Source organism: Mirounga angustirostris, unplaced genomic scaffold (genome assembly GCF_029215605.1).
Source record: "Mirounga angustirostris isolate CCGP_5_RB_7025 unplaced genomic scaffold, mMirAng1.0.hap1 SCAF_3, whole genome shotgun sequence".
Classification (NCBI taxonomy): Eukaryota; Metazoa; Chordata; class Mammalia; order Carnivora; family Phocidae; genus Mirounga; species Mirounga angustirostris.
The window spans coordinates 102335374-102360936 of NW_026991711.1; the positions used below are offsets into that span (position 1 = coordinate 102335374).

The following is a 25563-nucleotide window of genomic DNA, read 5'->3' on the forward strand; positions in this document are numbered from 1 at the left end:
CAATATTAGAATAATTGGGAACCCAGAAGAAGAAGAAAGAGAGATGGGCAGAAGGTATATTGGAGCAAATTATAGCAGAGAACTTCCCTAATTTGGGGAAGGAAACAAGCATCAAAATCCAGGAAGCCCAGAGTACCCACCTCAAAATCAATAAAAATAGGTCAACACCCCGACATCAAATAGTAAAACTTAAGAGTCTCAGAGACAAAGAGAAAATCCTGAAAGCAGCTCAGGACAAGAGATCTGTAACCTACAATGGTAGAAACATTAGATTGGCAACAGACCTATCCACAGAGACCTGGCAGGCCAGGAAGGACTGGCAGGATATATTCAGAGCACTAAATGAGAAAAATATGCAGCCAAGAATACTATATCCAGCTAGGCTGTCATTGAAAATAGAAGGAGAGAGTAAAAGCTTCCAGGACAAACAAAAACTAAAAGAATTTGCAAACACGAAACCAGCCGTACAAGAAATATTGAAAGGGATCCTCTAAGCAAAGAAAGAGCCTGAAAGTATCATAGACCAGAAAGGAGCACAGACAATATACAGTAACATTCACCTTATGGGCAATACAATGGCACTAAATTCCTATCTTTCAATAGTTACCCTCAATGTAAATGGGTTAAATGCCCCAATCAAAAGACACAGGCTATCAGATTGGATTAAAAAACAAGACCCATCGATATGCTGTCTACAAGAGACTCATTTTAGAACCAAACACACCCCCAGGTTGAAAGTGAGGGGGTGGAAAACCATTTACCATGCTGATGTACATCGAAAGAAACCTGGGGTGGCAATCCTTATATCAGACAAATTAGATTTTAAACCAAAGACTGTAATAAGAGATGAGGAAGGACACTATATCCTACTTAAAGGGTCTATCCAACAAGAAGATCTAACAACTGTAAATATCTATGCCCCTAACATGGGAGCAGCCAATTATATAAGCCAATTAATAACAAGAGCAAAAAAACACATCGACAACAATACAATAATAGTAGGGGCTTTAACACCCCCCTCACTGAAATGGACAGATCATCTAAGCAAAAGATCAACAAGGAAATAAAGACTTTAAATGACACACTGCAGGGCGCCTGGGTGGCTCAGTTGGTTAAGCGACTGCCTTCGGCTCAGGTCATGGTCCCGGGGTCCTGGGATCAAGTCCCGCATCGGGCTCCCTGCTCTGCGGGGAGCCTGCTTCTCCCTCTCCCACTCCCCCTGCTTGTGTTCCCTCTCTCGCTGTGTCTCTTTCTGTCAAATAAATAAATAAAATCTTAAAAATAAATAAATAAATAAATAAATAAATGACACACTGCACCAAATGGACTTCACAGATATATTCAGAACATTCCATCCCAAAGCAACAGAATACACATTCTTCTCTAGTGCCCATGGAACATTCTCCAGAATAGATCACATCCAAGGTCACAAATCAGGTCTCAACCGGTACCAAAAGATTGGGATCATTCCCTGTATATTTTCAGACCACGATGCTTTGAAACTAGAACTCAATAACAGCAGGAAAGTTGGAAAGAACTCAAGTACATGGAGGCTAAAGAGCATCCTACTAGAGAATGAATGGGTCAACCAGGAAATTAAAGAAGAATCAAAAAAATACATGGAAACCAATGAAAATGAAAACACAACTGTTCAAAATCTTTGGGATGCAGCAAAGGCAGTCCTAAGAGGAAAGTATATAGCAATACAAGCCTTTCTTAAGAAATAAGAAAGGTCTCAAATACACAACCTAACCCTGCACCTAAAGGAGCTGGAGAAGGAACAGCAAATAAAGCCTAAACCCAGCAGGAGAAGAGAAATAATAAAGATCAGAGCAGAAATCAATGAAATAGAAACCAAAAGAACAGTAGAACAGATAAACAAAACTAGGAGCTGGTTCTTTGAAACAATTAACAAGATTGAGAAACCCCTGGCCAGACTTATCAAAAAGAAAAGAGAAACAACCCAAATAAATAAAATCATGAATGAAAGAGGAGAGATCACAACCAACACCAAAGAAATACAAACAATTATAAGAACATATTATGAGCAACTCTATGCCAGCAAATTAGATAATCTGGAAGAAATGGGTGCATTCCTAGAGATGTATCAACTACCGAAACTGAACCAGGAAGAAATAGAAAACCTGAACAGACCTATAACCACTAAGGAAATTGAAGCAGTCATCAAAAATCTCCCCCTCCCCCCCAAAAAAAGCCCAGGGCCAGATGGCTTCCCAGGGGAATTCTACCAAACATTTAAAGAAGAATTAATACTATTCTTCTGAAACTGTTCCAAAAAAATAGAAATGGAAGGAAAACTTCCAAACTCGTTTTATGAGGCCACCATTACCTTGATCCCAAAACCAGACAAAGACCCCACCAAAAAGGAGAATTACAGACCAATATCTCTGATGAACATGGATGCAAAAATTCTCACCAAAATACTAGCCAATAGGATCCAACAGTACATTAAAAGGATTATTCACCATGACCAAGTGGGATTTATCCCTGGGCTGCAAGGTTGGCTCAACATCTGCAAATCAATCAATGTGATACAAGACATTAATAAAAGAAAGAACAAGAACCATAGGATCCTCTCAATAGATGCAGAAAAAGCATTTGACAAAGTACAGCATACTTTCTTGATCAAAACTCTTCAGAGTATAGGGATAGAGGGTACATACCTCAATATCATAAAAGCCATCTATGAAAAGCCCACAGTGAATATCATTCTCAATGGGGAAAACCTGAGAGCTTTCCCCCTAAGGTCAGGAACATGGCAGGGATGTCCACTATCACCACTGCTCTTCAACATAGTACTAGATGTCCTAGCCACAGAAATCAGACAATAAAAAGAAATAAAAGGCATTCAAATTGGCAAAGAAGTCACTCTCTCACTCTTTGCAGATGATATTATACTTTATGTGGAAAACCCAAAAGACTCCACCCCAAAACTGCTAGAACTCATACAGGAATTCAGTCAAGTGGCAGGATATAAAATCAATACACAGAAATCAGTGGCATTCCTATACACCAACAACAAGACAGACGAAAGAGAAATTAAGGAGTTGATCCCATTTACAATTGCACCCAAAACTATAAGATACCTAGGAATAAGTCTAACCAAAGAGGCAAAGGATCTGTACTCAGAAAACTATAAAATACTCATGCAAGAAATTGAGGAAGACACAAAGAAATGGAAAAACGTTCCATGCTCATGGATTGGAAGAACAAATATTGTGAAGATGTTAAAGGCACTAGAGAAGAATGTGTTAATTGTTTCAATGTCGAGCAATCTACACATTCAATGCAATCCCTATCAAAATACCATCCACTTTTTTCAAAGAAATGGAACAAATAATCCTAAAAATTTTTTTTTAAAGATTTTTATTCATTTATTTGAGAGAGAGAGAATGAGAGAGAGCACATGAGAGTGGGGAGGGTCAGAGGGAGAAGCAGACTCCCCACCGAGCAGGGAGCCCGATGCGGGACTCGATCCCGGGACTCTAGGATCATGACCTGAGCCGAAGGCAGTCGCTCAACCAACTGAGCCACCCAGGCACCCCCAAATAATCCTAAAATTTGTATGGAACCAGAAAAGACCCCGAATAGCCAGAGGAATGTTGAAAAAGAAAAGCAAAGCTGTTGGCATCACAGTCCCGGACTTCAAGCTCTATTACAAAGCTGTAATCATCAAGACAGTATGGTACTGGCACAAAAACAGACACAGATCGGGCGCCTGGGTGGCTCAGTTGGTTAAGTGACTGCCTTCGGCTCAGGTCATGATCCTGGAGTCCCTGGATCGAGTCCCGCATTGGGCTCCCTGCTCGGCAGGGAGTCTGCTTCTCCCTCTGACCCTCCCCCTCTCATCTGCTCTCTCTCATTCTCTCTCTCTCAAATAAATAAATAAAACCTTTAAAAAAAAAAACAGACACAGATCAATGTAACAGAGAACAGAATAGATAGCCCAGAAATGGACCCTCAACTCTATGGTCAACTAATCTTCGACAAAGCAGGAAAGAATGTCCAGTGGAAAAAAGACAGTCTTTTCAACAAATGGTGTTCAGAAAATTGGACAGCCACATGCAGAAGAATGAAAGTGGACCATTTCCTTACACCAAAATGGTTGAAAGACCTAAATGTGAGACAGGAGTCCATCAAAATCCTTGAGGAGAACACAGGCAGCAACCTCCTCGACCTCAGTCAAAGCAACTTCTTCCTAGAAACATTGCCAATGGCAAGGGAAGCAAGAGCAAAATGAACTATTGGGACTTCATCAAGATAAAAAGCTTTTGCGCAGCAAAAGAAACAGTCAACAAAACCAAAAGATAACCAACAGAATGGGAGCAGATATTTGCAAATGACATATTAGATAAAGGGTTAGTATCCAAAATCTATAAAGAACTTATTGGGATGCCTGGGTGGCTCAGTCGGTTAAGCAGCTGCCTTCGACCCAGGTCACGATCCCAGGGTCCTGGGATCGAGTCCCACATTGGGCTCCTTGCTCCACGGGGAGCCTGCTTCTCCCTCTCTCTCCCTCTGCTTGTGCTCTCGCTGTCAAATAAATAAAATCTTTAAAAAAAAAAGAAGAACTTATTAAACTCAACACCCAAAGAACAAATGATCCAATCAGGAAATGGGCAGAAGACATGAACAGACATTTTTTCCAAAGAATACATCCAAATGGCCAACAGACACACGAAAAAGTGCTCAACATCGCTCGGCATCAGGGAAATCCAAATCAAAACCTCAGTGAGATACCACCTCACACCAGTCAGAATGGCTAAAATTAACAAGTCAGGAAAGGACAGATGTTGGTGAGAATGTGGAGAAAGGGGAATCCTCCTACACTGTTGGTGGGAATGCAAGCTGGTGCAGCCACTCTGGAAAACAGTATGGAGGTTCCTCAAAAAGTTGAAAATAGAGCTACCATACGATCCAGCAATTGCACTACTGGGTATTTACCCTAAAGATACAAATGTAGGGATCTGAAGGGGTACGTGCACCCCAATGTTTATAGCAGCAATGTCCACAATAGCCAAACTATGGAAAGAGCCAAGATGTACATCAACAGATGAATGGATAAAGAAGAGGTGGTATATATATACACAATGGAATATTATGCAGCCATCGAAAGGAATGAAATCTTGCCATCTGCAATGACATGGATGGAACTGGAGGGTATTATGCCAAGCGAAGTAAGTCAATCAGAGAAAGACATGTATCATACAACCTCACCAATAATGAGGAATTCTTAATCTCAGGAAACAAACTGAGAGTTACTGGAGTGGTGGGGGGTGGGAGGGATGGGGTGGCTGGGTGATGACATTGGGGAGGGTATGTGCTATGGTGAGCGCTGTGAATTGTATAAGACTGTTGAATCACAGACCTGTATCTCTGAAACAAATAATACATTATATGTTAAAAAAAAAAAAGAAGAAGATAGCAGGAAGGGAAGAATAAGGGGGGGGAATCAGAGGGGGAGACGAACCATGAGAGACTATGGACTCTGAGAAACAAACTGAGGGTTCTGGAGGGGACAGGGGTGGGGGGATGGGTTAGCCTGATGACGGGTATTAAAGAGGGCACGTACTGCATGGAGCACTGGGTGTTATACGCAAACAGTGAATCATGGAACACTACATCAAAAACTAATGATGTAATGTATGGTGATTAACATAACATAAAAAAAAAAAGAATTTGGACCATGTCTTAGATTTCTTCGCATCCCCCAGAATACCTAGTCATGGGCCTTGTATATAGTCACTGCTCAATAAATTGTTGTTGCCTTGATATCTTTAAATGAATCCATCAAATACATGAAGAAAAAGAAAGATTTCTAATAAGGCTTTTCAATAAGGGGAAAGTGGGATAGAAGTATTTACCTGGTTTTGGCATAGAATTCATTAGAATGTCCAATAACTGCTGTTTCCTAAAACTTTGTATTTGTGACACATAATGTATTGCTGATTTTCCACTAAAATCACAGAGTTTAGGATCTCTAGGAAGAATAGAATCAACATCAAAGATAATTTAGTTAAATCTATTAAAAAAACAATATGAGGGAAAAACATTGACATCAAATAAATAAAAGTAATAACCGAGTTTGGAGCTGACAATAATAACTTCAAAATGTAAGAGAGAGTGACAATTTTTCAAGATTTTTAAGTAAAAGGATTATGCTGTATATCTTATTCCCACTCCCATCCTAAAAACATTCCAATATTTGCAGAAAATGTCCAACTTTGGGCAAAAGTTTTCATAATTCTTTAATGATGAGTAAATCAAGTAAAGATTGAAACATCCTGATAAACTGTTGTCTTACCATTCCAAATAGCTGACTTGATAGGTTTTTTTCTTTCCAGTGATTTAGCTAACTGCTTACTTTCTTGATGATTCTTTTTTTCTAATGCTAACAGCTAGCTTTTTATCATTCAAAATAGTAGAATGGCATAGAATCTCTCTTTAAAATTAAGCTGACATGTTTATTTCACAGGCTCTGGTTGAGTGGAGCGATCTTGTCATAAAATCCTTCTACATGATCTTCTCATTTCTCTTTGATGTTTTATCATCTGCAACAATAATCTCTTATGGATTTTTCTCCATTAAAGGTCATGATTCAAAAAAATAGCATAGGACCAAGAATCAGGGGACAGCCACTGCCTTGATATGTGGCAGTAAGTAAGTCACTTAACTCATTGGCACTTGAGTTTGCTCGTTTGCCTTGATTAGTGTTTCTCAATGTGGCATTTTTTGATTTCCTATATTCCGGACCCCACTCCAGGCCTATTGAACACCATCTCCGGAGTGGTGTCCAGTAATCTCCATGTTAAACAATCTCCTCAGTTGTTTCTTAACTCTGAAGTCTAAGGTAGCTTCAAACTTTCATCTTTATCCCATTATACTAACTGATCCTTTTACAATAGCTCATGTTCTTAACTATACTTTTGTTCTTGTAGCTCCCTTTTCCTTTTTTATTCCCAAAACAAAATTCTCATGAAATACTGAGAAAGAATTTGGGCCATCTGTTCTTATTTGATGATAAGATATCCAGGTAACAGTATTAGGAAACTGCAATTCCAGCATGAAAAACTGTGTATTAATCCTGATTTTTTTTTTTAAGATTTTATTTATTTATCTGACAGATAGAGACACAGTGAGAGAGGGAACACAAGCAGGGGGAGTGGGAGAGGGAGAAGCAGGCCTCCCGCGGAGCAGGGAGCCCAATGCGGGGCTTGATCCCAGCACCCTGGGATCATGACCTGAGCTGAAGGCAGACGCTTAACGACTGAGCCACCCAGGCACCCCTAATCCTGATTTTTTTTTTTTCAAAAGCTAATTGTTTACTTACCCTCCTCCTAAAGAGCATTTTGGCATATAATAATTTTTAGATAACTGGAAATCACTACTATAAATTGCTTTTGATAATTGACAATGTTTTCTGAAATAATTAGTAACAACTTGGGGGTAAGGAGTTACATACTCAAGAAATATTTGACACTCCTCATAACTACCAAAATAATATTTAAACAAAAAAATAGTCAACATCATAAGAATAATAGATAGCAACATCTAACATCTGTACATCACATGCAACTGCTAAGTCTCTTTTATGAACATGCATGTGCATTCAATTCAATATAAAATTTTTTTGAGATTTTATTTTTAAGCAATGTCTACATCCAATGCAGAGCTTGAACTTACAACCCCGAGATCAAGAGTCACATGCCCTACCGACTGAGCCAGCCAGGCACCCCAATATGTAGAATTTTAAAAAGCAATCTATATGGGGGTATAGCTCAGTGGTAGAGCATTTGACTGCAAAAAGCAATCTATATGTTTAGGTTTACAAGTGACTTCTAAAAATAACAGTGACATAGAACCTCTTCCACTGATGCTGACTGACCACTCTTACTCACGCGTGATGCTTGAGGAGCTCAGACAGAACCTCCACAGGTCTGTAGACTGTTGACATATCAAGACCCTCAAACAGATCCACATCCCTCACAGCCAGCATCAGAGGGGTCAAGCCATGTTGGTTTGGGAAATTTATATCCAGGAACTCTTCAGATGCCTTTAAAAACAAGAAGCTTAATTTCTGTTATGTTTTTACTGTGTGACTATTTATACTAATCTTTGCATTTTCCTTGTTTAGCCAAATTTTCATTTTAACCTCAGTACATTCTTTCTCAGTATCTATATTGAGGAGGGGCTGATGAATTGAAAGAACACAGGCCTAAGAGACAGACAGACTTGGGTTTGAATTTTACTTCCTTAAGCTCATTCTTTAACCTCGCTGATAAGGTTATATCAAGGACACTTGATTAAATCAATGGACATCCAGTTAAGCAATGAATAATTTTCACTGGGGGCATAATTATATTAAAATATTTATTTGGTATTTATCTGAAATTCAAATTTAATTGAATGTCCTGTATTTTTTTGTTTGCAAAATCTGGCAATCCTACTCTCTAACCTTCAGAGTCCTCAGCTGCCAGTAGGAAAAACAATGTCTTCTCTGTGGGTTGTTTTTTTTTTTTTAAGATTTTGTTTGTTTATTTGAGAGAGAGACTGAGCAAGAGAGAGAGAGCATGAGCTGAGCCAGGGGAGAGGCTGAGGGAGAAGGAAAAGCAGACTCCCAGCCTCTGCTGCAGGGAGAGGATTGATGATCGGAGATAGAATATGAAAAGCACTGAGTAGAATTTGACACATGCTCAATAAATATTTGTGGAGTGAATGAATGATCCACAATAATAAGGTAGCTCATTTAACTGTATATAAACAGTCAAATGTAGGTGGGTATATAGATGATATTTGCTGCTTTAATGAAAGTAAAACTTAATTTGGATAATTCAGAACTGAAAAACCACTGTAAGGCCAAATTATCCAAATTGCTTATTTTGTAGACCAAAGTAACTCACTAATTTCCATCTCTATTTCACTTTATGCCATATCAGTATAGTCAATGTTTTTACCTCAGTTTCTCTAGGGACAAACTAAAGATAATGATATTACCTCAGAGGCGTGCTATGGGAATTAATTAGTTAATATTTTTTTTCAGTCTCTGAAAAGAAACTACCTCTTATATCAATGTTTATTATTAGTTAGAACCAACATGAAAGGTTTGAGCTGAGAGTACCCTTCCAATAGCACATTAATTCAGCATATCTGCTTATTAAGTTCTGGATTCAGTGATAGGCACCAGTTTCTTAAAAAGTGGCTGCTAATATTTAGGGTGGAAAAATGTGGTTATGAAAACATTTGGATTATAACAACTGTTACAAATACCATTGAAATAAAATTATTGTCTTTCAAAAGTGTTCTAAGCTTCAGTTATGACATATGGCAATTTTAGACTATGGTTTAATACAACAAAAGAATTTAAAGAGTTCTTTGGATTTTGTTGTAGATTTCTTTGAACTCTAGGTGACCAGAATTCTGTTCACTTTCTCTTTATCTGTTTGTGTCTCTACCATAGGGACTAGAAGAAACTGTTTCCTAGCAGCAATTGATTTTCTTTCAGTTGGAAGATCATGTGATCTGACAGTATCTCTGAAGGTAAATACCAAGAATAGGCAGCTGCCGGTCACCGACAATTAAAGTCCTTGGTTATGTATATGGTTTTGTAAGTTACTTTGGGAAAGCGTATCTGTGGCTAGAAGATCTAAACAAGAAGATCAATACCTTTAGAAGAAAGCACGTAAAAAACATATCCTCTTAACTCCTCTGGTTACAACTAAATATTATGCAAAGCATAGGCTCTCTGATTCCCTTTTCAGGATAAAGATAATAAGTGCAGCTGGTCCAAAGGGATCTAAACAGCAATTGTACAAATGGCAATGATGTCAAGGGAACTCCTCTGAGCAAGTTGACAGCAGTTCTCTAGGGGCATCCTGGGAGCATATCATTTCCCATCATTCTAACATCCAGCTGGAGGAAGGTGGAAATAGGCCGCTGCTGTGTTTTATTATCCTGTTTTCCACCCTAGTATCCTCTTTGATCCTGTTTCTTTCTCCTATTTTCTTCCTGAAACTTTCTGGGACTGCATTTGCAAAGAACTTATTTTTCTTTAAAAGGAGTCCTATGTAGTCCTTTCTTACCATTCACCTATCCAAAGGCAGAAACAAACATCAATTTAACTTACCAGCAAGTGTTGAAGTTGTTCAAGATTGCCTTGCCATGAACTTTGTAGAAGTTGCATTTGGGGAGCCTGGATTCCATTGATGGCCAAGAGTTGTCTTTGCACATCGCAATTAGCCACATGAACTGCGGTTTGATTGCTGTAATTACAAAGGGTGATATCTGCTCCCTTTTCCAGAAGAAATTCAACAACCTGCAACACCACAACATTCTTATTTACATTTTTTACTCTTTTTTTTTTTTTTAAGATTTTATTTATTTATTCATGAGAGACGGAGAGAGAGACAGAGGCAGAGGGAGAAGCAGGCTCCCCGCAGAGCAGGGAGCCCGATGCGGGACTCGATCCCAGGACCCTGGGATCATGACCTGAGCCGAAGGCAGACGCTCAACCGACTGAGCCACCCAGGCGTCCCCATTCTTATTTACATTTTTGAGTGCAAATAGTATCTTCAGGGCTACTCAGAAAACTTAGTTAGACATGGCTTTGATTCATGATGTAGGAAAGGAGAATAAGAGGGGCATAAAAATGAAGAATTGATTTGAATGCTGATGATTGCTATTTGCCTTTTTTAAGTTAGGAAAACAAAAATCTCCATGACATGGATGATTTGGGGATACTATTCTTTTCTTTGTTAAGATTTTATTTTTAAGTAATCTCTATACCCAACATGGGGCTTGAACTCACAACCCCGAGATCAAGAGTCACATGCTTGGGGTGCCTGAGTCACTCAGTTGGTTAAGCATCTGACTTCAGCTTAGGTCATGATCTCAGGGTCCTGGGATTGAGCCCTGCATTGGGCTCCATGCTCAGCAGGGAGTCTGCCCCTCCCACATGCTTGTGTTGCCTCTTTCTCAAATAAATAAAATCTTAAAAAAAAAAAAAGAGTCACCTGCTCTAACAGCCAGGCACCCCTTGGGGATACTATTCTTTTCTTAAAACTAGAAGTCTGTGAGTATATTATGTTAAACCCACATAAAGCATCCAAGTCCTATTAGTATGATCTGTAATTTAAATATAAAACCCAGGGCTCCTGGTTAGCTCAGTGAGTTAAGTATCTGCTTTTGGCTCAGGTTATGATCCCAGCATCCCTGCTCAGCAGGAGTCTGCTTCTCCCTCCCCCTGTTCTTGCACTCTCTCTCCCTCTCAAATAAATAAAATCTTTTAAAAAAAATAAAATATAAACCCCCCAAATTTAGACATACATTCTTGAAAGTACAAATATTTCCACAAGTATTTCTAGGGAGCAAATAAATGCTATTCACAATGTTGATACATAATTTATTCAACAAATAAGATCGAATGATTAACATGGGTCAAGAACTGTCCTTGGTGCTGAGATTCCAACAATGAACAAGGCAGGAACAAAGCTTTAAGGCATTTACAAACTAATGAGGAACAGAGACAGATAAAAAGGCAATTGTGACATAGTGTGATAAATGCAATGATAGGGTAAATATAGGAGACTGAAGGTGGCCACTTAGAAGAAATGAATTAAGCTGTCTTGGAGGGTCCAGGAAGACTTCGTGGAGAAAATGATGTCTATTAAGCTGAGAACTGAGGGATCAGACTTAGTTAACTAGGCAAAGGCTAGGGGAAAGATTGTTTCAAGCAAAGGATATAGTGTAAACAAAGTACAGTGGATGCTATGGACTGAATTATTTCTTCTCAAATTCATATGTTGAAAATGTGACTGTATTTGGAGAGGGGGCCTCTAGGAAGTAATTAAGGTTAGATGAGGTTCTAGAAATGGGGCCCTGATCTGATAGGATTAGTGTCATTATAAGAAGAGACAGGAGAACTTGTTTTCTTTCTCTCTGCCAAGTGAGGACACAGAGAGAAAGTGGCCATCTATAAGCCAGGAAAAAAGCTCTCACCAGAAACCAAATTGGCTAGAATCTTGATATTGGACTTCCCAGTTTCCAGAACTATGAAAAAATTAATTTCTATTGTTTAAGCTACTCAACCATGGTATTTTTGCTATGGAAAGTCCAAGATGCCGAATACAGAGGACAAAAGAACAAATAACACTCAAAGCTCTGGAAGTATAAATTAGACATGGAGCTCAGGATGGGGGATGGAGGGTAAGGAAATGTGATGGAGAAGTCAACAGTAGATAAATCCTGAAAGGCTTTACCAACTCCCTTTAGGAATTAGAGTTGTATCTTCAGGGCAATGGGAAGCCAGTGAAAGATTTTAAACAGAGAGATGACATGATCAGATCAGCACTCCAAAAAAATCACTGTGGGAAGAGCAGAAGTTGAGAGACCAATGAGATTACTCAGTGGCCTCATGTAGAGAAAATGGTACCAAATCAGGAAAGTGGTAGTAGAACTGTAGCAACTGAGGGCATAATCCAAGAATATTTAGGAGATAGAACTGATTAGATGTGGGTTTTGATGGTGAGCCAGAAATCAAGATAATCCCCAGGTTTTTCACTTCAGTCCATTTTTGTCTAGTTTCCCTACTGCCACTGAGGACCCGGCCACCATGATCTTTGGCCTGAAACAATGCAACAACCTTCTAATAGGTCTCTCCATTTCCAAATACCTTTGTCTGAAACCCATTACAGTGGATAGATTCAAAAAGTCAGAAAATAATAAGTGTTGTCAAGGTTCTGAAGAAATCAGAACACTTATACACTGTTGTAAATGGTACAGCCACTTTAAAAAACATTCTGGCAGTTCCTCAAATGATTAAACATAGAGTTCCCATATGACCCAGTAATTCCACCCCTAGGAATTCTAGAAGTGGAATGAAAGAGAAATGAAAACATATGACCACATTAATACTTATACACAAATGTTTGTGGCAGCCTTATTCATCATAGCCAAAACATGGAAACAACCCAAATTTCCATCAATGGACAAGTGAATAATGAAAATGCGGTATACCCATATAACAGAATATTATTTGACTATGAAAAGGAATGAAGTGCTGATCCATGCTGCAACATGAATCTTGAAAACAGTATGCTAAGTGAAAGAAGCCAATCACAAAAGACCACATGCTGTATGATTCCATTTATATGAAAGTCCAGAATAGGAAGATTTATAGAGACAGAAAGTAGATTAGTGGTTGCTTAGGGCCAGGGCAGGGAAAAGGAGGAAAGATAGAAAGAGATAGCTAAAGGGTTCAGAGTTTCTTTTGGGGGGGGGCAGGGAGGTGGGTAGTTCTTTTTGAGATGATGAAAATGTTTTAAAATTGACCATGGTGACGATTCTATATTCATGTGAATATACTAAAACCCACTGAATTCCACACCTTAAATGGGTAAATTGTATGGTATGTGAATTATATCTCACTAAAGCAGTTTTATTTTATTTTTTTTTAAAGATTTTTATTTATTTATTTGAGAGAGAGAATGAGATAGAGCACATGAGAGGGGGGAGGGTCAGAGGGAGAAGCAGACCCCCTGCCGAGCAAGGAGCCCGATATGGGACTCGATCCCGGGACTCCAGGATCATGACCTGAGCCGAAGGCAGTCGCTTAACCAACTGAGCCACCCAGGCGCCCACTAAAGCAGTTTTAAAAAATGCCTTTGCATGCCTGGTTGTCCTACGGGGTCTGGGCCCTGCCTTCCTTTCCAGCCTCATCTTATGCTACTCTTCCCCTTTCCGCTGCAAGTTCTAGTCACCTTTTTACCTCAAATATGCAAGTTTTTTCCTAACGAAGAGGCTTTATCTCCATTATCCCTTCTTCCCCAACAGTTCTTCAAATGTCATCCTTTATCATTACTTTAGTCCTAGCATAAATGTAACCACATTAGTGAAGATTTTCCTGACCACCTTATTAAAAGAGGATTCACTCTATTGGTTATTTCAAAGCACTAACAGCAATTTGTAATGTAATTAAGTGCTTTTTGTTTCCTTATTTGTTGTGTTTCACCTTCACTAGCATGTAAGTCCACATTGCAAGAGATCTTATCACATGAATAAATGTCTTAGGAATGAGTAAATGAATGATTTAAGATAAATAGATGCTGATGCTATTTAATAAAATGGAAAGCACTGATGCTGGTGTTCCTCAGGAGAATTAGATTTGGGGAGAAAAACAATGAAGACAATGTGGACATGCTATGTTTGAGATCTGCCACACACACACACACACACACAGAGGTATTCAGGTGAGAGATGTGAGTTGAGATACAGAATTAGGAGCCACCCCCTTATCATTAAGGAACACCGATATTTAATGGATGAAAAGAAAGAATTCATAATGTGACTGGAGAGATATTGCCTGGGAGGTGGGGGAAAAACCAGAAGGAAGCTAATGGAAGAAAGCATTTCAAGAAAAATTGGTATCTAATGCTGCTAATACCTGAAAGGTCATAAAGGACATTATAGGTCACATCAGCAAAAGCAGTTTCAATGGACTGGTAGGGAACAATGCCAGACTGCAGTAGTTTGAAGAGGTGAGAAAGTGGAGGCAGTGAGGATTGACCAGAAGAACACTCTTTAGAGGAGCTGTTGGAAGACAATTCTCCAGAAACTCCAGGAACTTGTGTTTTGTAGGTTTTGTGAGCAGATGTGCTGACTGCCTTTGTTCTAGACCATGTTTTCAAAGAAGTGTATATAATGAATGACTTTGCAAGATAGAGATAGTGTCTCTTTCTGGAGCATTGGGAGCATTGGGAAAACATGCTTACTGTCTATTGTAAAAGACTCAGTTTTCCTAAGCTCAGGTTTCCCCTCTTTTTATTCAACCCACTGCATGTACAGATATCACTTCTTTACGTTGCCTTGTGGAAACTGAAGGAAATGCTGATACTCTGGCCATTACAGTTGTGAATAGTAAACTGTCATTTTCCTCTGACCCAGGAGTCTCGTGTCTTCTGCCAGACTGAAACTGGTAGGCTAACTTAAGGAAAAATCTCAGGTGTTTCACAGTTACTAATTTTTGCAAAAGATGAGATGATAAGAAAGATAGAAATGATAGAGGAAGAATGAGGGCTCCATGGGGTAACTAATGAGATTTATAGAAAGTTCATGGGAAGTGGTAGCAAATATGTTGACCAAATTGTATGGTCAATTGGGCAATAAACGATCCTCCATGTTATTGACTACCAATGCCTCTTTAAGGAACTGGGAGGTAATTAAAGGCTGGGTAACAGGAAATAAGTTCAAAAAACAACTGTTCCCTGGTTTTTGATAATTTTTCTATGTCTGCTATCTTCCTCAACAATCTGGCAGTTGGCTTCAGGTCCCTGCCACTATAACAAATAATACAAGATTTGTCCTGGGTGGGCAAAAGATTCTACTCCCTTACAGACAACAGTTACAGAAATGGGTATCTCCACTGAGCAGGAAAGAAGGAAAATTCATGACTGATACAGGCAAAAACCAGGCTTTGAACTCTGGCTCATTCATTTGGGATCTGGGTAGTGAGATGCATTATGTTTGTTAAGGAAGAGTGATAATAGTTATATTATAGCTCAGCCCTTCCTGCTGACAAGCTTAGATCCATTTAATGATGATAAAAGTCTCAGAATTTTTTGCAGTGGGTTTCAGCTACTGTAAGGGAGCTTTGAACCTCCTGGAAAGATTTCCTTGAGACAGACAAGTTCCCATGATAAAGCACAGAAGTGGTGTTCAGGTTCTTACTGGCCTGGATTGGGTTATAATACTAATGTAGATGACCCATTAGAGAGAGAGAAAATGACACAAAGAAATCTAGCAAATTTTTGTGATTAGCCCCACTACCCTGGAAAACTCCCCTATCCCTTATGTTAAAACTAAGTGAAAATGTAAAGATGTTATCATGACAAAAGGTCAGCAAATGATTCAGATTAAGATAGAATCCTTAAAAAAATTGAAAAAATTAAAAAAAAAAAAAGGCCTTGCTATGAAAGCCAAGCTGGAGTCAACCAAAGGGTGCAAACCCTGCAGTTCCAGTCAGAAAGCAATATGGCTATGGCCACTAAGTCAAGGATCCCTGAGGCTGAAATAGATGGTGTCAGTAATAATGACCTGGCCACCTGATAAAGAGCTTTGTATGGACCAAAAACATTGGAAGTTCATTTTGTTGAACAGCAAGAAGCTTCAATGCTTCTGGAAACCAAAAGTAAATATCCTCTGCTTATTGGTCTGGAGCCACTCTCTTTCGCCATGCTCCTAATCCCTCCCTCCCCCTATACCTTGACCTCAGCTGCTTTAAGGAGAAAGATCATTTTAAGTGGGGCCAAGGACACCCAGTCTTCAAAGGGGCCTGAAGGTCATAGCCACTGACATGGTTATGTGATGAACACTGGGGAAGGAGAGACTCAAACTTTTATGGCTCTCTTAGATTCAGATTTCAACACATGCGCATGTTGTCCAATGGAAATGGTGTATTTAAGAATGTAACTAGCCTGGACACATTGGCATCTTTGCTTCACATGAAAAAATGGTATCTTTTCCTTTGCTGGAAATTCTACCCACCCATCCACCCCCACTCCACCACCTGAAGCAAAACTTCTGGCTTAAAGGTACTTCGATTCATAGGGATTCCCCTAAGTGCCTGGGCCTGTGTCAATTATGGTTCAGTCAAGATGAAACCTGATGTGTGCACTGGGCTATTGCAGCTGGTTGGCCTCAGTGCCAGCTGTGCAGAACTGGCAAGGGACATGGTTGTTCCACTCAGTGGGTAAAACTCAAGGCTGTTCCCATAGCTCTGGCCAATACTCCCCTTGATGAGCCTTGTTATATTTTTACTGATTCTTGGGCTGTTGCCAATGGTCTGGCGGTTGGGCCTGCCACTTAGAAAATTACAGACCGGCGGATTAAAAACACTTCTCTTTAGGGCCATAAACTGTGGAAGCAAACTGTCTGGGTCAAGTCATGTAGAAGCCCGTGGCAAGCGTCCATTCTCTGATGAGATAGACTGGAATAAAACTATTAATTGATGCTATACAACCCAGATTTCCTCCACTGCTGCTTGAATCCATCATCATATTAGACATGGCAACACAGCCACCAACACAGACTGGGCACAAAGTAGAGAACTGTTACGAGGTGAAGCTGAGCCACTGAAATGGGATACACAGACTTTGTTGTGGTTGAGGGTACCTAAAGAGAGAGCATTTTCACCCTTATGAAGTACAGGGAAGGGAGAGACATTGATGACCTTTGTTCTTTAGAAACACCCAGGAAATTTTCTTCATGAAAGAAAATGTCCTGGAGAGTTTCTCCCAAACTGTTCAAAGCACCTTACATTTGACTGACTACTGGGTCTTCTATTCCTTGCCAGACAGCCCTGATCATGACTTGATTGCCAGTTCCCTTAGCTTTACAAAAAAGTCTATTACTAACTGCAGTCAACAACCCCACCTCTTACACCTTCCATGTAAAACCCGTCTACACCTCCAGATTTCTTCCCACTCCCATTCCCGCAGCCATCACTTCTCATTCTGTGGGGGTGGATGAATGCTGCTTGGCTGTTAGCAGGGACAAACAGGACTGATAATCTTCCCAAATCAAGGACCAGACTCAGTTACTCAGATTAAATTGAGAATCCTAAGACTAACCAGCCATCTGAGAGATCACATGGAGACATTGTCAACCTGTGCCCCCTGACTAATGCAGGTCCCACTCAAAGGAGCCCAACAATTGAGAACACCATATTTTTGTCCCCAAGGGGTACCCCCAAGATTATACCTCTTATAGAGAAACCTGGCATTAACTTGTATGGCTCCTGAAAACATAATGACTTATGCTTTAGGGGTGGTCAAAAGAGACCTTCAAATCTTTAAGTAAATACCATTAGTAGATGATGTAGCCTCAGATAACTTCAGAGCTTTCCCAAAATGAAGCTACCATTGGTTACTTGAGGGAGCTTCCCTGGGGGATAGTTGACTTGTCATTTATGTGCCCCTTGTGGACAATTATCCCTAAGACAGATGTCCAGTTAGAAAAAGTAGAACAAAATTTGTTTCTGCCTTTAGCTAAAGTTATCAATGATACCACCTCATCCCTTCAAGACATTCAGGTCAGCAGTCAAGTCACTGGCCAGGGTTGTTATGAATGATAGAACTGCCCTAGATTTCCTCCTTGTGGGTCAAGGTGAAGTCTGTGCAATGGCTACTACAGACTGCTTTACCTGGGTTGATGCCTTGGACCAAGAGAGAAGATCAACAGAGAAACTTAAGGAGAAAGCCATCTGGTTGACAGGATTTGTTCAGCTGGAGGGGTTCAGGACCATTGATGGCATGGTTGACACTAGTTTACAATATGCCTCATTCTACTTCTTGGAGTTCTATTGATAGTAGCTTTGACTAAATATTGTATGAGACAAATTAATGGATGTGGTTCCAGCCTCTGTTGGTCAGAGTAATCAGAGTGGTATGCGCATGGGAAAATTCACCAGGAGCCAAGACAATGTAGAAGTGAAAGGTAAATATTTTTAGGAAACAAGTCTCTCTGGGTTTCTCACATTTCTACAAGTTGTATGAGCAGAGGCACTGACTGCCTTTGCCTCAGACATTCTTTTCAAGCTTGTTTGTAGAGTGAACAGCCTTGGAAGCAAGGAGTAGGTTTGCTTACTACCCATTATAAAAGATTTGGGCTCCCTAATTTGGAGTTCCTCTCCTGCTGCAATCTAACCTACTGTCTAAACAGGGGTCATCTGGTCTTCTTCCTACTGTCCTGTGGGAATTAGGATGAGGGAAATGATACAAAACTGATAATACTCTGGTAATCCTATTGTTATGAGTAATAAAGTGCCCTTTGTCTCTGAACCAGTTTTGTTTCTTATGCCAAGGATCTAAGAAATTGGGGCAGGCTAACTTGTTAGGTTATAAGCAGAGTAAAATCTTAGATCTTTCATAGTTCTTGACATAGATCTGCAGATGAAGAAGTCTGAGAGAGGAAAGGATGTGGTTGGAGGAGGATGTGGGATCAGTGGAGGTGTTTGTTTATTTATGTGTCATCAGAAAGGAGATATCTAAGCATATTAAATTCTAATGGAAAGTAGCATTGTTGTCTGTAATCACATAAATATGGAAAGCACCCATATGTCCTTCCAAGTAGGACAGACAGATAAGTTGTGGCATAAATGTATTACTAGACAGCAGTAAAAACAAAAAACCACAGTTATATGTCTCAAAATGGTTGAATATCAAAAACACAATAACAAAGAGAAGGAACAAGTTACAGAGGTACACATGTAGTATGAGTTTGTTTTCATAAAGTTCAAAAACAGGAAAAAGTAAATAATGCATTATTTAGGAATATAAGCAGAGATGGCAAAACAAAGGAAATGATTAACCCAAAATTCAGAATAATGATTATGAAGGGTGGGGGACACAATTCAGGAGGAGAATATAAAAGGCTTTTGAGGGATGGAAACATTCTAATTTTTGGCTTGGATGGTAGGTACATGGGTGTTAATGTCATTATTTTCCTTTAGGTTGTATATATATATTTTAACATATATGCTACATTTTATAATTTGTTTAAAAAGTGTTAATAGAAAGGAGTCAAAAGAGAAAAAAGCTAAGAATATAGTCAAGAGAGAGGCTATTTAGATGGCTAGGCAGGGTTGAGGGTCCACTTGCATTTAGACTCTCAAGAACTTATAGAGGCATCAACCTGCTCAGTTGAGTGAAATTTGTCTTTTTCATCCTCTTGTCCCCATTCTAAGCCCTTTCCTATTCCCTTTGAAGCCTGCCTTCAGGCATTCTTTTATAGAGGTAAGTGATTATGCTATTTGTAAGCAGCTCATTCTTGGACTCCTTAGCTCAGAAGATTACCCATGGGCCCCAGGACATCACATGGTACCTCTGCTAGATTTTCTTCTGCTGCAGTAATGAGAGGTGTATTCCCAGTCTTTGGATGCTGAAAGTTAAGGTTTCCAAGGATGGAATGGACTTTAGTAATATAGTCACAGATGAGTTCCACATCACCCCTTGAAACTACTTCCAGGAAATCATGAATCAGTTTATTTTTATTCATCTTGCTAATTCCATATAATTGCCTGCCAAAGAAGAGAAACAATTTAATTAAATGAGAGCCAACAAAGCATGGGTGGTTCAAATGTAACGTATTCTATCTTTAGTGTCACCTCTTTCCCTCTTTTATGTATAAAATACTATAACAGTTTTTAAGACAATTTTGAAAAAGAGGAAAACCTAGTAATCCCATCAGTCTTGGTTCTGTGCACATGTTTTAAATTATAAATAACAATTTTTACCATCACTTTGTGAGCTCTGCTGTGGTACAGTAGAAGAAAGGATGGATCAACACCAGAATGGAAAGAACAGAGGCTCTGGAGCCTGAAAGAACTTGGGTTTTTCCACAGATTACCACTGTGTAAACTTGAGCACATCATGCAACTTTTCCAAGCTTAATTTCCTCATCTCTAAAATGGAAATAAAAATCCCCTCTTCAAATGGTTGGTGAGGATCTGAAATACTATATACAAAGCTTTGGCACTCCTTCAACAGATGAATGGATAGAGAAGATGTAGTTCATATATACAATGGAATATTACTCAGCCATCAGAAAGGATGAATACTTACCATTTACATCAACATGGATGGAACTGGAGGATATTATGCTAAGTGAAATAAGTCAATCAGAGAAAGACAATTACATGGTTTCACTCATATGTGGAATATAAGAAATAGTGCAGACGATCATAGGGGAAGGGAGGGAAAACTGAAGGGGAAGAAATCAAAGAGACAAACCATGAGAGAGTCTTGACCCTGGGAAACAAACTGAGGGTTGAGGAAGGGGAGGTAGGAGGGGGGATGAGGTAACTGGGTGATGGGCATTAAGGAGGGCACCTGATGTGATGAGCACTGGGTGTTATATGCAACTGATAAATCATTGAACACTACATCAGAAACTAATGATGTATTATATGTTGGCTAATTGAATTTAAATAAATAATAATAATTTAAACCAAAGCTTTGGCACATTCTATTGGTGAAAATTCTTGTAGGATTTTATTTTCTTTAGTGTTGTTTATTAAAATCCCTGTAACTATTTTCTTTATGGAAGTTCTATTTTCCTAATACCATAAACTCCTCAGTAGCAGGAACATTCCATGCCTTACATTTTGTATCCTCAATAACTCTAGTACAATGTGAGTCATTGAAGAGCATGGTGGCCACCATTCCAGATTTTCCAGGAAAATCCTGATTTTATATATGTCATCTCAGTTTTCCAAATCATTGAAATATCTCTTAGAGTGCAATTTTTGAAGTCACCAGATTATCTCCCCCATGGAGCCTCTTGCTGTTGGAAACAGCACAAAATCATTTGTCAGACTCTATATTCCAACTTCAGCTTCTGAAACCATAGTCACTGCAGGTAGGTATATGCTATTTCATTGAACTGGCAATTTACTTGCAATGAACTGGCATTATGTTGAAAACAAGAAAACAAAAAGCCCATTTCATAGTACACCTGTGTGGATAAAAGTTAACCAAAATAAGGGGGTGCCTGGGTGGCTCAGTCGGTTAAGCGGCTGCCTTCGGCTCAGGTCATGATCCTGGGGTCCTGGGATCGAGCCCCGCATCTGGCTCCCTGCTCAGCGGAGAGCCTGCTTCTCCCTCTCCCTCTGCCTGCCACTCTGCCTATTTGTGCTCTCTATCTGTCAAATAAATAAATAAAATCTTAAAAAAAAAAAAAGTTAACCAAAATAAACAAGAAAATGTCTAGAATTGGTCTTTCTTGTTCTATACACACAAATGCCTTAGAATTCATAGGCCAGATTATATAGGGCCTTCTTTTTCAAAGAGAACATGTATTTCACCCCAGAAATAGTACTATTTGATAAATTCATTCATTCATTTAAGAGACTACTATATGTCCTTCCCTTGTTTTCATTGACCTGTCACAATCGAAAATAACATAAAATAGCTAAGACAAAATGGAAGGAAAAAAAATTATAATTGTCAAAGCAAGCAACAAATAATGAATCTTACAATGTCAGAGAAATGGGATGGTCATGTGACTGGAGCACTCCATGGGAAAAAGGGTATCAATAATATTTGGAGAGCTGGAGTGAAGAGGAAAGGATAGTTTTGACGAGGGGAAGGGCATGAATGAGGCCCATAATCAGGATCAATGAGGAGAGAGTGGACCCGATGGGAATCTACACTTTACTTCCGAACAGGTTGGGAAGCCCATGGAGAGTTTGAGTAGTGCCTTTTAGGAACAGTGGTACTTTGAGAAGATTATTATGATAGACAATAGAAAGGCAAAAATAGACATTGAAAGTAAAGCTTAAAGGATTTGTGACTGATTGGCCATAGAAAATGAGAAATGGGTCCAAGAGGATGTGTTTGGGCAACTGGGGAAGACCTGATGCTGGGGTAGGCAGCCATTTGCTTTTACAGAATGATAATCAATGAGGTCAGCAACAGGGCGCCTGGGTGGCTCAGTTGGTTAAGCAACTGCCTTCGGCTCAGGTCATGATCCTGGAGTCCCTGGATCGAGTCCGCATCGGGCTCCCTGCTCTGCAGGGAGTCTGCTTCTCCCTCCGACCCTCCCCCCTCTCATGTGCTCTCTCTCATTCTCTCTCTCTCAAATAAATAAATAAAATCTTTAAAAAAATTAAAAAAAAAAATGAGGTCAGCAACAGAGTCAGCATGTAAGTAGGGTGTCTTGTTTCCTTGGCTCTCCAAGAAATGTGGCCTTGGGTGAGTGCAGTTTCCTAAACTAGCTTGAGCATAAGAATTTTGGTATTCCCTTGTTATGAATAAAGATTCCCAAGTTCCTTTGGATTTATCCTGTACAGAATGAGACTGGGGATTCCACCCCCCCATTTTTTGTTTTAATTTTTAAAAATTTTAATAGACTCATTTTATTTAGTTAATTTTAATAGACTTGCTTTAAATAGACTTTATTTTTTTTAGAGTAGTTTTAGGTTCACAACAAATTCGAATGGAAAGTGCAGAGGGTTCCCATATGCCTCTTGACACCACACATACACAGCTTCCCTATTATCAACATCCAGCACCACACTGGTACATTTGTTACAATTGATGAACCTACATTGACACATCATTATTATCCAAAGTTTAGAACATACTCTTAGGGCTCACTCTTGGTGTTGTACACTCTAGGACTTTGGACCAATGTATAATGATATGTACCCACCTTTATACTATTAGTTTCCCCTAAAAATCCTTTGTGCTCCACCTATTCAATGCCTGACCCTCAATACCTGGCAACCACTTATTTTTTTACTGTCTCTAGGACATACCTTTTTTTTGCTCAAGCTTTCAGGTGATTTCTATCATTAGACAACTTCTAGAAACATAGACCTAGTGGTTAGAATCCAATCCACAATCTTTCTTGCAATTCATTTTCTTTTCCTTTTTTTCCAAGATTTATTTATTTAATTGAGCTAGAGGGAGAGAAAGAGAGAGAGCACGAGCATGGGAGAAGGAGCAGATGGAGAGAATCTCCAGGTGGACTCCCCACTGAGTGCAGAGCCTGATGCAGGGCTAATCCCGTGACCCATGAGATCATGACCTGAGCCGAAACCCAGAGTCAGACACTTAACTGACTGAGCCACCCAGGTGCTCCTCGTTTTATTTTCTAATTGACATTTAACATTACCACTTATTCCTTTTGATTTAAATTTCTTAGAATAAATACCATTTTCCCCTAAATTTCTAATAGAGAATAAATTGAAATAGAGAATCAATTCCTCAAGTCTCTCCCTAGTTTTGTTCAAAATGCTGTTACCTAATAATAATATTAATAATATAATCATAACAGCAGTAATGTCTAACATTTATTGAATGCTTACTACATGCCATATGCTATTCTAAATGCCTTACATGTATTTTATCTATTTAATTCCAAACACCACCATCCGGAGAGTAGTATTATTATCCATATTTTACAGATGAGGAGAATTAGGCACAGGTGTTGGCAAAATGGGCTCTCACCCAGGAGACATGTTGGTGCTAGCACCCAAAAAAGACTTAATGCAACTGGTATTTACAGGAACATTCATAAAGTAAGCCTATTTTCATCTCTTTGGATCCTAGGTAGAGAGGGGTGGGTTGATCATACCCATTAGCAGTACTGGGCTCTGTCTAGTTTTCCTCTTGTTTTATTTTTTCTTTCTTCAACTCTGATCTCTCCCACTCCCCTCTGCCTCACAGGAGCCAATCTGATGTGCCCAAGAGGTATCCTCAGATGGGTAGATAGTTCTAAAAGCATGTAGTGCCATTATGTATGTGTGCATGTTTTAAACTTGCCCAAATGGTATTATTACTTACTTTTTAACTTAATACTTTGTTTTAAAGCTTTAACCTTGTACTTATGCGTACCTCTGTTTGTTTGCTTCTAATGGCTGCATAGCATGTCTCCACCACACTTTATTATCCTGTCCCTTGGTTATGGACATCTAAGTTGCCTCCAACTTGCCACTCCATAAACAACACTGCAAGAAATATCCCTGTTCAGGCCTTGTTATGCACTGTGCAAAAGTTTCTCTAAGGTGAATGAGTCGAGGGTGGGGGGATGGGTGAGCCTGGTGATGGGTATTAAAGAGGGCACGTTCTGCATGGAGCCCTGGGTGTTATACGCAAACAATGAATCATGGAACACTACATCAAAAACTAATGATGTAATGCATGGTGACTAACGTAACAATAAAAAATTAAAAATAAAACAAAATAAGGTGAATGAATCGAAATGTATTTAATTTCACGAAATACTGCCAGGTTATTCCTCATGATGGCTGCACCAATTTATACTCCCACCAGTAGTGCCTGTTTTCTTTAAGCTCTTCTGAGGGAAGCAGACATTTGGTTAATTGCTGTCACTTAATCATCATTATCATTATCATCAACATTGAATAAGCAGTGTACTTGGAACATTGCTAGGGACTGAAGGATCAAATGATACACTCGAAATTAGGCCATAGAAAAATTTAAAATCAGCATACGTATTTGTCCCAGCAAACGGCTTTGAAACTTGGATTTATATACTTCTTTTTGAAAATGTAAAAGTGTTTGCAATATCACAGGTAAAAGAAACACCTTCAGAAACAAAGTAAAGCTGAAAATCAGGTATTCAAATAATGATTAGGCAAGGAATATATACTTATATTCATTCATAAAGTGGAAATAAAACCCCAAAGGTATTTCTTTGCAAGGTTATTACCCTAACAATGAAATGACAATGGATGTTCAGGAGTTGTGGCTTAATTCTTTAATGTTACCTTTAAGCGAGAGCATTTCACAAGTAGTATCTGCCATTCTAATAAAAAATACACCAGATTTAAACCAAACTATTATAAGGCTATAATGTTCACTCTACTGGAATTAATTTTTTTTTTTTTTTTAAGTAGGCTCTATGCCCACCGTGGGGCTTGAACTCACAACCCTGAGGTTAAGAGTCACATGTTTTACCAACAGCCAGCCAGGCACCCCTGGAATTAAAAATTTTTTAAAAAAGAGTTAAACCAAATTGCAACCT

At 39.2% G+C, this 25563-nt stretch overlaps 1 protein-coding gene across 1 annotated transcript in view; it reads right to left on the reverse strand.

Annotated features, from left to right (window-relative positions):
- The window catches only part of MAP3K19 (mitogen-activated protein kinase kinase kinase 19), a 64934-nt gene extending 40447 nt beyond the window's left edge, over positions 1-24487 (reverse strand). The window contains exons 1-5 of the mRNA XM_045867491.2: positions 24411-24487; positions 19894-20089; positions 10145-10333; positions 7920-8074; positions 5886-6001 (exon numbers count right to left, since the gene is read on the reverse strand). Coding sequence (XP_045723447.2) covers positions 5886-6001; positions 7920-8074; positions 10145-10333; positions 19894-20089; positions 24411-24487 — 733 coding nt within the window. The remainder of the gene's footprint in view (positions 1-5885; positions 6002-7919; positions 8075-10144; positions 10334-19893; positions 20090-24410) is intronic.
- Positions 24488-25563: the final 1076 nt, after the last annotated feature.